Source organism: Xiphophorus hellerii, chromosome 3, assembly GCF_003331165.1.
Source record: "Xiphophorus hellerii strain 12219 chromosome 3, Xiphophorus_hellerii-4.1, whole genome shotgun sequence".
Taxonomy (NCBI): Eukaryota; Metazoa; Chordata; class Actinopteri; order Cyprinodontiformes; family Poeciliidae; genus Xiphophorus; species Xiphophorus hellerii.
This window is the reverse complement of record NC_045674.1, coordinates 28,169,081-28,184,904: the sequence shown is the minus strand read 5'-3', so window position 1 is coordinate 28,184,904 and position 15,824 is coordinate 28,169,081. Positions and strand designations below refer to the sequence as shown.

Below are 15,824 nucleotides of genomic sequence, written 5' to 3'. Positions count from 1 at the left end.
GCTTGCTTTACATTTGCAATTCTAAACACTGAATGTGAAGCTGGTCCGTGATGGACTGGCGACCGGTCCAGGATGTCTCTTGCCTCTCCCCCAATGATGGCCTCCCCAACCCCCAGCTACCATGCAAGCAAAGATAATGACAATGACTCACTGCATTGGTGACGACAGATAGCGGAAGCGGAGTAGTTCAAGAGAAATATCAACGTTGCTGTGCGAGTGCATATTTGCATAAAACACGGCAACAAACAAATGTCTGCGCAATCACTTCGCACTGCGCTCTGTGGAAATAGTTCGCCCTGGGCCTGGTGTCGAGGTTCAGCTCTCTGCAAAGAAAATCACACAATTTCCGTAGCACGTTAAGGTCAATGAGAGCCAAATGCGGCACTGTGGATGACTGATTGGGGGCGGTCAATTTGGGGAACAAACCAGTGACATTACAAACAAAGTAACACACCCGGTCATTACCCAGCAGCACACTGTGATTTCCAAACAAAAGCACACTCTGTACTACAAATATCCAAAGGATTACAGTGGACTCTTTTCTCTCTTTGCATATTTTTGCTGTATTTCTGTTCACCTTATCCTAATCCTAGTCCTAACACCTGTATTTCATTTGTTTATATCACAATTTAAAAAACAACAACAACAAAGTAACACACCTGGTCATTACCCAGCAGAACACTGTGATTTCCACCCCACTGATCACCAGCATACATTAAGTTTTCAAGATTGTAGTGAGTCAAATCATGACAGGACTTCATATTTCATCAAATCTCCCTCTTATTAATGGATAAGACTCGTTGCCAGTTATTACAAATGCTTATGTTAGTTTCTGCTGCCGACAGGGGCACAAGCAGTTATTGGGTTTAGGGGATGATTACTTTTTCACGTTGGCTTAGGTTGGTTTGGATACTTTTATTTCCCATTCGATGTCTTGTATTCTTTTCTTGACATTGCAATTTGATCTGAGACATTTAAACACGGCCAGAAAGCAGAACGAAGAAAAAATCTTTGAGAAGGAAAATACTTTTCCCCAGCGCTGTAAATTGTGAATGACTTTTCTTTAAAAAGACAGAAATGTTTCTACACAAACACAGCATCAGTTTTTTTTTTATAAGTGTTTTCATATTCAAATAAGATGCCACAAGTAATCAAAGTTGAGTTCTCGAGTCACATCAACGGCAGTAAATAATTAAAGCCATAAATCCTTTAGTCTCACTCCAGTGTTTTTTGTCAAATGAGGACCTTTTGTAAAAAGAAAAGAAAAGAAAAACTCCGCTAATGGTTCAGTTCAACCAGAGTCCATTACAGCATAAGTAACTCTTCTGTTTAACCAGCACTCCGGTAAATGCGGGTTGTGGAGTTTTCAGATTAATTTTGCGGTCTGAACCTATTCACATGTCCCTTCAGGGGTTGTGCTGCAAACAGGAGAGAGAACTCTGAGCGAGCGAGTCGGATAGCTCCGTTCTCAGCCAACAGTGTGCTTTTAAGAGCAAAACGACTTCTCCAAAATAAATAGATCTGTGTCACTGACTGCCAGGAGAGAGAGAAAAGCCCTCGGTTCAATAATTAATTCCTGAGTCGAGGGTTTTGGAGTGCCACTGATTGGGCTGATTTTTTATTTTTTATTTTTCTAATTCTGTTATGGTACAAAGGAGGCCGTTTGAAGTAATTTGTCCCAGAGAGAGCGGCTCGGAATACCATACATGCTTTGATTTAGCAAAGCAAATTTAATTTTGTTTGCTTTATGCAAACCAGCCGGGGCCGCGGGGCTTTCTCTGATTCCACCACAGGGTGTGATGGTGGTGGTGCTGCTTACGATAGAGGTGGGGGAGTGCACACAACAGAATCACGCTGCTTGCCGCCAATATACAACACGCGCGGCTACGTGCTCGCGCGGCGAGCAGCAACGGTTCAAAAGTACAAAGCTTATTCCCCCTCATATGCACGCACACTCTACGATCCCTTTGAAATCAAAGCTTAAAATAATTGTTTGTGCTTTGTGTTTTGTTTCGTTCCATCCATCTATTATTAGTGTTACTGGTATTATTCCTATCATGTTGTTTTAGTTGCCTGTTCTTTGCTTCTTGCTGGGGTTTTGCTTTATTCTCCTAATGAAAGCTTCTCTCCTCACTTTTGTTCTGCTTCGTTTTTTTTTTTTCCTTTCTCCAAATACGTGAATGGAATCTCCGTGTTTATGTCTGTGTCTGGTACTTTCTGCAATGTCTAACAGAATAATGAAGAGGGTACTTGTTATTTTGTTCTTTCGACAAGGTCTTTTCTTCACATTTGATTAGAAAGTTTTGCCACTGAGCAAAAACTGTGAACGAGCGCATGTGTAGAGGAAGTTGTGTATGTAACTTTCTGGCTTTAAAAATCATTCCTACCCCTTCAACTTTTCCACATTTTCTCACATACTTTATGTGTATTTCATTGGGACTTTTTGGGATGAAATGGGGAAAAATGGTACATTGGTTTTGTTTTTTATTCTTACTGCAAAAATGATTTTGATTCCCAGCTTGAATCATGTTGTGGGATGATTTTTTTCCCCCCTTCAGAGACGGGAAACAGGCTAATGGGAAGATTGATAGTACTTAATACTGAACAAGCCTGGTGGAAAAGGCTGCAAGAGAGCTGATTCTGTGTTGAAAGTTGACCTTTCCTCAGAACAATAACCTTAAACAAGCAGCCAGAGCTACAACGCAGTGCTGTAGATCAAACTAGCTTGGTACGAACCAAGCTAGCTTTGCTTTGTAGCTAAAACCAAAGCTACAAACCTCTGTTCTAGAGGTTTGTAGCTTTGTACAGAGAGGTTTTACCTTTAACTGGTGAGAAATGATGGACTCTGTTGAGATTTAAACATTTGGATCTGATTTTGGTATGTAAGGCTCCAGCTCGACCATGAAAGGAGCTACACGACGAAGCCTACTGGAAAAATTTGTGCGCTGTAAACAACCATCCTCCACTGCAAAGAGAGAAGTGCTGAGCAGAAAGACATCTTTTCCAGCAATGAAGTGATATTTGGAAGCATTGCCAACACAGACTGAACGGCTTTATTTTCCTCCGCTGCCATTGCTAAAACTACAGGCAGATAATTGCACAATTGTAAAACAGCGTCACAGTCGACATCACAACTCTTCCTTGTGTTCGCTGATTGACCCAGTTGAAATTCCCCCAGAGGAATCTAGCTCAATGTGAGAAATTCCATAACAAGCACCGAAGGGAGATGAGAATTAAGTAAGGCAACAGCCAGGCTGAATCGAAGCATATTTGTGTCCCAGATTAGCCTATCAATCAATCAATCAATCAGTCAATCAAGTTTATTTGTAAAGCACATTTTAGCAAGCCTGCATTTCAGAGTGCTTAACATTGTGAAAACGTAAAAACATCATAAACACGTCAATCATTAACAGTTGTGAAAACCAATAACAGACGTGACATTTTGTCAAGTGCCATCATTAAAATAATCAATTCACCTCAAATATGTTGGTTAATATTCCATTTATTAAGGTTCAAAAGCAACTCTAAATACGTTGCTTTTTAATCCTGATGTAAAGGAACCGTGATTCCTAGTCAAAGTACAGACTTGAATCAAACTGGGAATTGATGTCAAGACTTGAAAGTTGATGTTCACACAGAATCTGTTTACAACCTGCCTATTCTGCGATAGAGCAGGTAAAGGTTTGAGTCACTGGCTGGAAAAACGCTGGTAGATCTATTCAAAAAGGTGTTCAGTTCTAATTACAGCAAAACCTGGTTTTCCAAAGTATTGATTCAATCCAGCCGAATACAAATTTATGACTCGTTTATTCAATCTATAAATTCATAGGTTTTTTTTTTTTTTGCAGTCTCAGTTATTTCTTTTAATTCCTTGCACAACATGTTCTTCCCCTTCACAGTTATGCGCTACTTGGGTGATCCGAGTAAAGCATCTGTGGTTAAAATATGACAAAATGTCAAACTTCACAGGCGTTGAACACATGACGCTGAATAACGTTATGACATTAATAATAGAATAAGTTAGGTGTAACTGTGTTGTGCTGCTCTAAGAGTCTTCCTCGTCTCCACTGTGCTAAAAAAAGAGCGTCTGTGTTCGCATGTTGAGGCAGAGATCGGTGGCATTTCTCCTCAGAAATAAAAAATAAATAAAAAATTGCTTCTTAGAGTCGGCAGCTGAACACTTTTCATTCACTCCATTCAAATCATTTTCTTAGAGAACAATAATGAGTGGATAAAGGAGAGAAAACCCAATTTCTTTTATGCTTTTTATACGCTGGAGAAAGAAAAAAAAAAGAACCTCGTTGACGACCCTTTGGTCTTTTGTTATAGAAAACTGAGCTAATATCCTCCAGCTCTCTGCGCAGTTTAAAGGTCTTAATTGGATTCCATTAGTATATTGCTTGACATGACACTTGAGTCGGCTCTATTAGAATTCCCCTGCCTGGGATTAAAAAGAGGACTTTTGCTGCATTTGGCTCTCTGGACTCTTTTGTTAAGAATCAAATTTGTCTTTTTTCTTTTTTTTTTTGTTGGATTCACAGCTTTTAGTGACACCATTATCGTAAATGTAGGCTTAACGTAAAGAGGGCCTTTTTTTTATGTATGGAGGACCTGCTTTTAAAGGTGCGGTAGTGTCTCTTCGCAGCAGCTTACGCGTCAATAAACCTTTGTGGTGATGCAGTATGAGCTCTGTGGGTGAGCCTGATGAATTGTGCTTTAAGTCCTGTAAAGCGGTCCTTCAGCATCCATCCACAGAAACCTGTTTGCAGTTCCCTGTAAAATTCCCCATCACGGAATCACACGGAGTTGAAGTGTTTCCCTTTGTGCAATTCTGGTGTAGAGAAACCAACATGTTTAATGTTTTCCTCTTGCTATGTCTCCTTGCATTAGTCCGTTGATGACGTGGAGGGATGTTCAGCATCTGATCGCCATGACGGCAAAGATCCCCGATCCCGAAGAGCCGGGCTGGACCATCAATGCAGCAGGATACCATGTTCACCACAGGTATTGTAATAACACCACACACACAACTAGGAGTTATCCAGCTTTATCTGTGCTGACATTAAATCGCACACATGTGGGCTCTACCTACTAATTAGACTTCTAAATCTGACTGGTTGCACTCAGTTTTATTTAGGGGTGCCAGAGTGTGGAGGGGCACAATAAAAATGCACGTCACACTTTTTAGATTCTTATTCGTAAGAAGAATGTTAATATTGTGTAGCATTTATCTTCCACTTGACATCTACGCAACACTTTGGTTTGGTTTGGAAAATGAAAAGCTTCAAGTTGTGGGAAAACTTTCCCAAAGCGGATACCATCAGGGTTTACCATTTTGTTTTCTCCCTTGTTTTTTTTTTTGATGTTTTTTTTGCATTTTATGCATCAATAAGTAGGCATGGAAATCTTTAGGCACATGACCGTTTGATTCAGTTGCGATTTAGGAGAGTGCAGTGTAATTACAAATAGATTTTTGACACAACATAGTACGCACACATTGACGAAACGTACAGTAGTTTCTCGTGTTTATTGTGTTATAAAATATTTTATTTTACATAGCCCGCAACGCTTGTGCCTCTTTTCTTTTACCAGTCATGATCCACAAATTCTCCACAAATTGTCCTGGTCTGTCCTTTTCCATTCCTCAAGTTAGTAATTACAGTTAACGTTCAGCTAATGTAGTTTTTCTATTTGTTTGGTGATTTAGAAAACATCCATCGTGATACTTACAAAAGCAAATTTTAGCCAGTGAGGTTAGCAGCCTAATTCAGTTAAACTAAATAAAAAGTTAGAATTTATGCATGGAGTGCTCTAAAAATAATGTCAGAGATCACTCATTATTTGCATTGCTGCTGGTGAACTGTCAATGTTTAAGTTCTTTGGAATATCTTCAGATTCTTGGCTATTGGTAAAGGCATCATTCCGCTAATATCAAAAAAACACAATTTAGCAATTTTGGTGTTTCTGTTAAAAAAGAAACGCAATTAAAATCAAACAAGATTACTCATTAAAAACGACAAGTCATTGGAAAGCATGTCACTCCGTCATCCTCCAAACTCTTCCTGTCGTGTTCTTCATCGTTTTCGGCAGCAGTAATGGATGTTGGTCATGTGATTCGTGTGATGCGGAAAAAGTTTTTCCGTCACAGTTTTGCGAAATGCATGTATTTTCATACAGCTGAAAAACAACCTCATCTTACCTCAAAAACGTATCAAAATGTCCAAAATTTGTGTGTTTTTATTAAGCAAATTTCTGTTCGTAATTTCACTTTGCACAATTCTATGTTCTGTAAAATGCATCTGCAGAGAACATGTAGGAAGTTGCATGCAGTGGGGAATAGATACTAAAATTACTGTGATCATCTCAACATGATGTCTAAATGCATTCTCAACGCTACTTTACAGCACTGCTTGCTGTGTTTGATAAAAACCAGATAACCCCGTTTCGGATCAAAGGTCACCGAATTCTTCAGGTGGCGAAGCAAACTGATCGTGAAGCAGTCGTCGACTGCAGGCCGTTTCTCATTATTCTGTGAGCAACCCTGATCCGATCTGGACTCCACACATCGGCGGTGCGTGTGTGTGTGTGTGTGGGTGTGTGTGTGTGTGTATCAGCAGGGCAGAGCAAACGGAGCCGGTCGCCTTGCTGAGATGTTGGACGTGTGCATCCTGTCACCTCCGGCTCTTCATTCAGCAGCTCGCTGTGTCCGTTCTTTAATGCTTCGCATCACTTCCTGTTTCAACTGATCTGCTGTTTAAAAACATAATGACAGCTGCTTTTTTTTTTTATGTAGACGCGCTTAATGCGTAACTGTTTTTGACGAGGAGTATCCATTTAGTGAAATCTGTGGTTTTCATCAGTAGTGCATTTATTTAATATTCTCAAATTACAGCATATCTGCAGTATTTTCTGTGTAAAAGGTGCTCGACTGTGCAGCCTCTGTTTGAGACTCATTGCGGCCCCCCTTCCCATCCAGCCCAAGCTGCTGCTCTGATTGGCCGGCATCCAGAGGCTTCTCCTGAGCAAACTTCTGCCCTTGGATGTATTGATAACTGGAAACCAGACTCAAACATGCTGCCCAGTCATTAAATGAAAATTGCTGGCTTGGCACAGGAGTCAGACTTTTTTTTTTTTTTTAGTTTTTCTGTCTGAAACCACAGGTTCCCGCATGGTGTTTTGATAATTTTTTTTTTTAGCTTTGAGTGGGACAAAATGCACACAAAGTCATACAAAGCAATTACTTCTATGGATATAATTTTACACATGACAGTAGGGAAATGTTATAAAGGATATTTTGAAGATTTATTTATTAATTTTTCGAATTTGTGAGCCTATTAACGATTGCTTTACTGTATATTTTATAATGGTGGTCAATGTGAAAATGTTTTCTTGATCACGTTTTAATTATTCCTGTATTTTTAAGAAATGCTTGTTTACTTCTAACGACTTCAGTATAAAAAATGAGAATTGTTTTATGGAAAACGTTCATTTAAATTCACTATAACTCTAGATTAAACCTGACTTTAACTTCTAAAAACCACGTGCACCATTGTATTAATTTTTCCTTTAACCAATTCACTTTTTCACCATTTTTATCATTTAACAAATTTCTGCAGGACTTCACAGTGGTTGTTGGTTGCACTGTTGCCTTGCAGCAAAAAAAAGATTCCGGGTTTGAATCCAGGTCACAGTTTCCTTTTTGCATGGCGTTTCCATGTGAACCGTTTGTATGCGAGAAAACACGCTGGAAAATAAACAGGGGGTGAAGGATTTCTGCAGCAGTTTTGCTTTTCTAAGTATTGCTCACACTTTAAGTGTGTATTGTTCTCCTCATCTACAGTTTGAAAGCATTGGAAAGGCTTTTGAACATCTGACAGACCAGTTGTAGCTGTTAGTTCTGCTTAGATTTAATCTTCTTCATCAAGATTTGAGCAAAACTTTCACTCACTTTCGCTTTTATATTTAATCCTTGGAACGATTTCAGCTTCGCTTAAGCTTTTTGATCGTACGTCAGCTCATCCGTTCATATTATATTGTTTACATTGCATTTTTGTAGAAAGTAAAAAAAAAATTTTGGTTCAGTATAAAATTGATGATTTTCCGTATTTTGCTGTAGGAATGAGGCGAGTAGCGTGCAGTCATGATAAAAGAAAACAGGAAAGTAAATCTTTGTCTTTAATTCCAGGGTTTGAAGATGATCTGGTCTCTATTTGGCGTGGCTTGTATTTTAATCTAACCTCAAGTGCACAGAAACACACGACGGCTTCCATTCTGTAGCTGCTTAATATATAAGAAAAAATCTGAACAAAAGCAGTTGAACCTCCTAATCCCACAGTCTGTTCCATGACACGACATGGAACAGACTGTTCCATGTTCCAATATTACAGAGGATCTCGTAATATTCAGATGCTGTTATCACACTCCCAGCATGCCTCAGTGTACCTGGAAGGATTTAGAGAAGCAGCGCGAACCGTCTCCCTCACACCGTATGCAGAGTGAGCGAGCCACTGAATAAATGCTTTTGCAGTGTCCACCGGGGCAATGATACATCGGTCATCCGTCATGGTGTTTGGGTATTATTATTTTTTTATCCGCTATCTCCCTTTCTTCACCTCCAACTGACCGCCATCGCCTCTCCTTCTCCTTTCCTTTCCCCACTTTCCTCTTTTCAAACCTTATGTTATCTCCATGCCTTATTTCTCCCCTCCATCTCCTCTTGCCCAGCACGCCGTGTCATAAAATAGATTGTAATTACTGTGTTGCTGTGAGAAGAATGGATTAATTAAAATATAATGATGCCGATCACAGCAGCGAGCGTCTGCTGAAATCTGTCCATTTAGGGGGCCGTGGCAGAGGACTTGTAATGCCCTGATCATGCTTTAGCGGCCATTTAAATGATAATTATAAGGAATTGTTTATTGGATGGGTGAGAATGGGTTGACTGCAGTGCAATCAGTGCTGGGTCACTTAGTGTGATTGTTGCTATACATTAGAAAAGACGTCTTAACGCGAAGCGACTGCAGTTCAGGAATATCAAAGATAAGCAATTTGATTTTATTGGATTTAAGATGTAAGTATAAAAAAAATAATAAGGTATAAGCAGAATGGAAACCTTTCCACAATTTATGCACAAATGGCGCTCTGTCTAATATTTGACTCTTCTGTACGGCAGTCAATTTAATCAGACTGAGTTAAAAACTAAAAAGCTGGAAATCCATCTGGAGTTCAGAAGTTAACTTATCTTATGAAGAAGTAGTCCAAGTACTGTAGTTTTTCATTCCTGTCCAATTCTTGTGCTCCTGGTCCCAGAGAAAAGCTCCCTGTTGTGTTTTAGCAAGTAGCATAAAGGCTTCACGAATCTCAAATTGTGCTTAAAATAATCTCTGTTTGGTGTAGAGTTACCCACATCAGGTGTGACCCATTTAATTATTTTAGCTTCTCAGATATAAACAGCGAAATACTTATTCAAGACTTGTGAAATAGCCAACTTTGGATGGGCTAGCGACCAACAGTTAGCTAATCACAGTAGTAGCCATGTTTGTTTCTTTTCAAACAAAAGAAACAAACATTTCTTTTGTTTGTCTATCCTCCAAGACAACTTTGTCAAACCCTTTTAACACAACTCAATACTTCAACCCCTGTTGCTAACTGCTCAACAAGCAAAGCAGCTACTAGCACTACTAAAAGTCACAAAAGGTGCTAAGTGATGCTAAATGTCATCATCTAGTTTGCATGATTGGTGATCTGAAGCCATTGCAATGTACAGATGGAAAATGTGGAATCCACAAATAAGTAAAGTTGGAGTGGGCGATATGGACTTAGGTTTATCGCAGTATTTTGTGGTGTTATTGTGATAACTATTTGTTGCTATTTTTAAGTAACTCTGTGACTGCATGACACAGCAATCAAAGCCCCACAAAAACAAATATTGCTTTTGAAAAACATTCTCCTTTTGTAATACACTTCTTTAGGACACCTCTCACATAAAGACATGTGTTTTGTATCCCCTAAATTGCAGAATTTAATCATATTTTTAAATCTATTGACATTTATTGATGTTGCCATTGAACAAACAGTGGAGAAAATAGTACAAATAATCTCAACAATGCAGGTTTTTTTTTTATACATTAATTGGAATTTATTGTGACGAGAGTTAATCAAAATTCTTACCGTGGTAAGAAATGTATGAGAATAAAAGACGAACGATACAATAAAGGCCCACCCCTACAGCCTTTCACATGTTCTGAAGATATAAAAGAACAATTTATATGTTTAGAACTATACAGAAACTTCAAGGTTACAGTAATCTAACCAATAAAGCCTGTCAATTATTAAATTATTAAGAATTTACATCCCACCCTTACGGAAAAGGGACAAGCTGGTTTTGGCTGTGTGCAGTTTGTAAGCAGCCCGGAGGTGGTGGGAGTGGCTCTGATTGCACCTGGGAGGGACCACTGTGTGAGGACCTGGCTGCTAGTGAGAGACGATATCAGCAGGTCGTACTTTGGACAAGACAACTGGGGCAATTTAAAATCATGAGATCTCGGCACTCTCCTCGTTGCATCTGCGTATTAATCTCTCAGCTCACTTTGGTTTACGGCCACTTGTTTTCTGCTGAAGGTGAGCAGCACAGTCACTGGATTCACTCAAAGTGCAGGAACTCCAGTGGGTGAGACGTGTCATCGTTCAGAAGTCATTAATTCCCTCTTCCGATCAGAAAGTCACGGAGCCGCAGCGTCTGCGACCTTAAGCATTTCATTGCGAGCATGTGCGGATTGGGGACAGATGGTTGCACTGGAAGCAGTGGCTGTATGGCTTTGCGAAAGCTTCAGGGAAAAAAAAAAAAAAAGCAGCCTTCCTTAAAGATGATGTGTGAGTGTGTGTGTTTGCGGATTTGCGAGGCTTGCCGCATGGAAGGAATTGGTCGCCCGCATCCCGGCGTTCCCATCTGTCTGACCTCCATATAGACTGGAAGCTTTACAAAAAACTCAACAATGTCGTGGAGCGACTTCCCCACCCTCACCCCTCGAACCCTTCCACCCAACGCTACCGTCGCCATGTCGACAATAAACATGTCAGCCGCCACACGCCACAGCAATCTGCCATCAGATTTACTGTGCATGAAATATAGTGGCGCCTTTATTGGTCCAAAGAGTTGTCACTCACAATTTATAGGCCGTCGCCGGGGCCGACTGTGATGTCAGCCGGCTCCCAGGTCCCTTGGGAGAGTCGCAAAAAAAAAAAAGATGGCGGGGGCGGAGGGGAAGAGAGAGGGATGAGGGGTGATGTCGGGTGAGAGGCTGAGATACAGGCGGGAAGAAACGTTGGAGAGAGAACAGGACTGAGAGGAAAGGTGATAGAGCAGGGTGAAAGAAAGGGGGGAAAAATCACACACATTCATCCTGTTCCTTTCTGTTGTGAGTTTATCAACTTGAGGGAGTGAAAGTGCTAGTTTTTTTTTGTTGTTTTTTTTTAAGCCCCCTCCCCCACCCACCCTCCCACCACGCAGAAAGTCGCTCAGTGTTTGTTGAACACACCTATTGATCACATGTTCAGCACAGGAAAAGAAATTAATCTGTGATTCATATCTCTACTCCAAGCTCCTCCAACTCAGGAGCAAAAAAGAAAAGAAAAAGCTGAGTCTGGTTGGTGTTGGGGGCTTGGAGAAGAAGCAGAACCACCAAAACAAGCTTAATTTTATTTAATCTCTTTTGATAGCATAGGTGAAGCTACAGTGATTATCCTGTGGGAGATTTGGATAGAAAATAACAGTGGAGGAGCACTGGATCAAAGAGACGCTGGCCTCGGCGAGAAAACAAAGTGAAAATCAAGCAGAATGCATGATGTTGAAATGGTATTTTATTTGGGGGGGGTGCGGGGTATGAGTGCAGTTTAATGCTGTGGCATTAAAAAATGAGATAAGATTCAATCCATCTTTTGAAAAATGATACTAAGCTCACAAAGGACTATTAGAATGTTTACATTTGCTGCATTTTGTTCCATATCAAAATAATTAATTGCCTCCATTTTCAAATTAAAAGTACATTACAACACAATTAAGGATGCAAATGAGTCTGGGGGCTGTCGCGAGCAGCCAGGAAAAGTGAAGGAGTGACTTGATGTATGAGAGTTTCTGCGATTTTTGTGTGTGTGTGCGTGTGTGTGTGCGTGTGGTTGTGTGTGTTGCTCTGGATCTGTCTGTCTGTGTGTTCAAATATATATATTTATATATATGTATTAAAATAAATCCTCTTGCTGCAATTATTGAAGAGGACGATTCAGTGTTGAAGTCAACAGCACAGAGGAACATAAATCAGAGCTGTGCTGTAATAAACAACACAGTAATTAGGTCACTCTTCTCTCAGTAACTGATGAACCAGATCAACAGATACTGTTATTCTTTTTGTTTGCGAGGCCCGCGGCGCGCATTATTAACTCTTCCAACTTTAACAAAACACTCACTTTCATGCTCGTATTTCTCCATCAGCGCCCGCCCGACCCCCCCACCGAGTGCGCTCCGTGAATGACATCCACATCGGGCCGGAAACCAGGAACAGTAAAACATCATTTTGCCATAACCTTCCCTCTTCGGAGGGATAACAGATATAAAAGTATATAGCCTGTGGTTTACTGCGACTCCCCGCTTCCCTCCCCGCCGCACCCCTTCCCCTCACGCAGCCGAGTAGCGGCGCACTGGGCTGATGGATGCTGGGCATCGGCCGTCTTTTAATTGCTCGTAAATTTTTGATCTAGGGAAAAACGTCGCGTTCTCCTTGTCCCCCCGGCGACACGGGTGACGGAGCACTCCGGGAATAAAAGAGCTGCCATGAGCAGAGGAGAGGAGAAAGAAAAATAGACATCAACATACTGACTCTCTTTGACAAAAAGAAAAGAAAAACACAGACAGCTGCACTAAAACCAAGTCATACAGTACAGTTGCAGTTTGGTGAAGAAGAATTTTCCCCGAACAGATTTCTTTCGGGTATGACTGTTTGTTTTTTCTCTTCAAGGAGAACTGAAATCAAATCTCAGAGCACTGATATTCCCTGCATATTATGTTAGGGACCCATTTATTTGATCTAAAACTTAAATAACTTGTTTTTAGCATCGTTAGCATCTGTCAATAAATGCCAGAGGGAAACAGTTTTGCGGGGCGAAGTTCTGGTGACTTCCTGAACAGCGGAGTTCCAGGACTTTTTAAAGAGATAGAGGCCCAAGTTCAAGGCATTCGATTAGGAAGTAAGATTTCTTTTAAGTCATATTTCACATATGTAGCACTTTTATGACAACTGAAGGTAACATAGTTTCTTGAGTGTGCTACAAGATGATACTATGGTACAGCCTTTCAGTTCTCCTTTAATCTTACGTCATCAAACAAAGACAAAGTAATAACAAAATCCAGTTTTCAGATTAGGAGTTAATTTCCTGAGAGGTACAAACTACCCAAACCAACCTGCATCCATGATAAAAAGTAATCTCGCCCTCTTGCTAAATCATAAAAGGATTGCAAATAACTATATATTTTGGTAAAGTACTTGAAGAATGAAGAAATCACTTCCAGAGAACCTTTCTGACAACATGAAGTAGGCTAAAAGATCTCAATAACAACACAGGCGTGTTTGTCTAGAAAAAACAACTCCAGATTTCTGAAAAAAATAAACAGAGAAACTAGCTAGGTTAAATAAAGTTAAGGTTTTGGAGTGGCCTAATCAAAGTATGGCCTTAAGCTTGAGAACATTTGTGAAGAATAATGATAGGAAACACTGAAGTGAGTGGTGACATTGTGATGAGATGTGGACAGGTCGAAGGGCTGTGCAACTTATTTCCTCCGAAACTTCGGCAAATGGCAGTCACTGTGACATAAAGTTGCTTAAAGCAGTCATCCTCCTCAAAGAGGATCACTTTTCTTTTTTGTTTTGTTTTGTAGAGATGCATCTTACAAATTGTCTTTGCCGCACACTTTCCGCCGCCGCAGCGATCAGACGCGGGTCTAAAATGGAACGCTAATGGGGTGAAGATCAGAGGAGCATTAGCCCGCATTTGCATAAACCTCTATTTCTCTCCTTTTTGCCGCGTAACGTGCCTTTAAATGTCTTTACAGTGCGGACTGTAATAGAGATGAGATAAAAAAAAAAAACGGGGTTTCAGATCTATCCGGTGACTGTTGCCAACCCGAGCAGCTGCTCATCTGATCAATTTCTTACTGCGCTGGTCTTCCTCCTGGGATGAAAGAACGTGGAGATAAACACAGGTTTATCCCTCCATTTGCTTGCTGATTGTTGAAAGGTGCAACGTCCTGCCGAGCATTTTGATTATTTCCTCTTTCTGTGCCAGACTCGGCCTTGTATCAGATCTCTATCAGTATTCCCTGTTTTTTTTTTAGTGTCTTGTTCTTCTCTCTCCTCCAGCCGACCCCCTGCTGAGTTGTGTTGTTTTAGCCTCATTTGGTGGATCTAAGCTCACCGGGTTTGGCCTCTTGTGATCTTTTTTTTTTGTTTTGTTTTGTTTTTTTTCCCCCAGCATCGATCGTGTTGACTCTCTTCCCCTCAGTGGGTGGAAATCAGGACACATGCTGACCATCCATAGGTCACTGGCTGGGATAGAGGTCAGGAGAAGGTCGGGGCTCTTTTCACCTGCCTGGGAATGTGGATGGGTCCGCTGAGGCGCCGACTGAAATAGTTTTCTGCTTCACTTCGTGGAATCAAGCCAGCATTTTTACTCCGGAGTTTTGTGGTGATTCCTGGAGACTGAATACCTTCTACCAAAAGCAACTAATAGTTTTCCAGAGCAGTTGAGGAAAAACGTCCTTGCTAGCTATCAGGTCCATAGCTGCGTTTTCTCATTACAAATGTACGCAAAACTTAGTCGATATTTTGCTAATGTCGAAAAAAATGCTGTTTCACAATTCTGTTAAGAAACACAATTAAAATCACACCCAAATAAGCTTGTCGTGGAAGAACATCCTCCAACTACTTCCTGTCGTCTTCCTCTTTGTGGTTTGAGCCAGTAGTAACATCCGGTTGTTGATCACATGACTCGCATGATGCAAGAAAAACAAACAAGTGTTTCCATAGCATTTTTATGTGAAATAAATCAATTTCAATACAGCTGAAAAACCACCTCATCCAGACCTTTTCATCAAAAAATGAGAGTTTAATCGAAATCGCTGTGTTTCCATTAAGTGAATTTATGTTCTAAATGTCAAATTGCACAATTATATGGTCAATGGAAACGCAGCTTCTGTCTAATTAGTTTTTTAACAGGGCCATGCCTCAATCAGACCTCTAGTTACCAGCAGTCTGCTCACCTCATCCTCTGTTCAGCACCTTCTTCGCCCCTCCTTCCCTTTGTCGCTCACATTTTACTCCTTCTTCCTTCCTTCCTTTAGCTTTCACCTCTACTTCTTTTACCCTTCGTCTTTCCCAAGAACTCTTGTCTCTAAATCTGTCATCCCTCATCCATAACTTCTTCTCATCCATTATCTCTGCATCCTTCATCCCATCCATAATTTCTTCATCCCTCAGGCCGAAATCCTACATTTCTTCTTTAACTTTCATCTCTACCCACCTCGTCCCTTATCTCAACTTCCCCGACCTTACCTCCCTAACTGCTTCTTCCCCAACTCTCTCACCCTTCATCCATTACTCCTCCATCTCTCATTCTTTATCCATACATTTTTCATCCCTTGTTCCTGCCTCCATATCTCGCTTCCTCTCTTTCACCCCTGAAATGCCGTTCATCTCAAAATTGTTTATACTACGGGGAAAAAGAAAAATTTTAATGTATTTTTCATTCAGCCAAAAAGTTTGTACACCTTTTAAAAA

General features: G+C 40.6%; 1 protein-coding gene across 4 annotated transcripts in view; it reads left to right on the top strand.

The window, feature by feature from the left end:
- LOC116716835 (furin-like protease kpc-1) overlaps positions 1-15,824 on the top strand; it is a 228,998-nt gene that overhangs the window by 136,462 nt on the left and 76,712 nt on the right. For all 4 annotated transcript variants that reach the window (XM_032557721.1, XM_032557717.1, XM_032557720.1 and 1 more), the window contains one exon: positions 4,891-5,004. In XM_032557721.1, the coding sequence (XP_032413612.1) occupies positions 4,891-5,004 (114 nt within the window). The remainder of the gene's footprint in view (positions 1-4,890; positions 5,005-15,824) is intronic.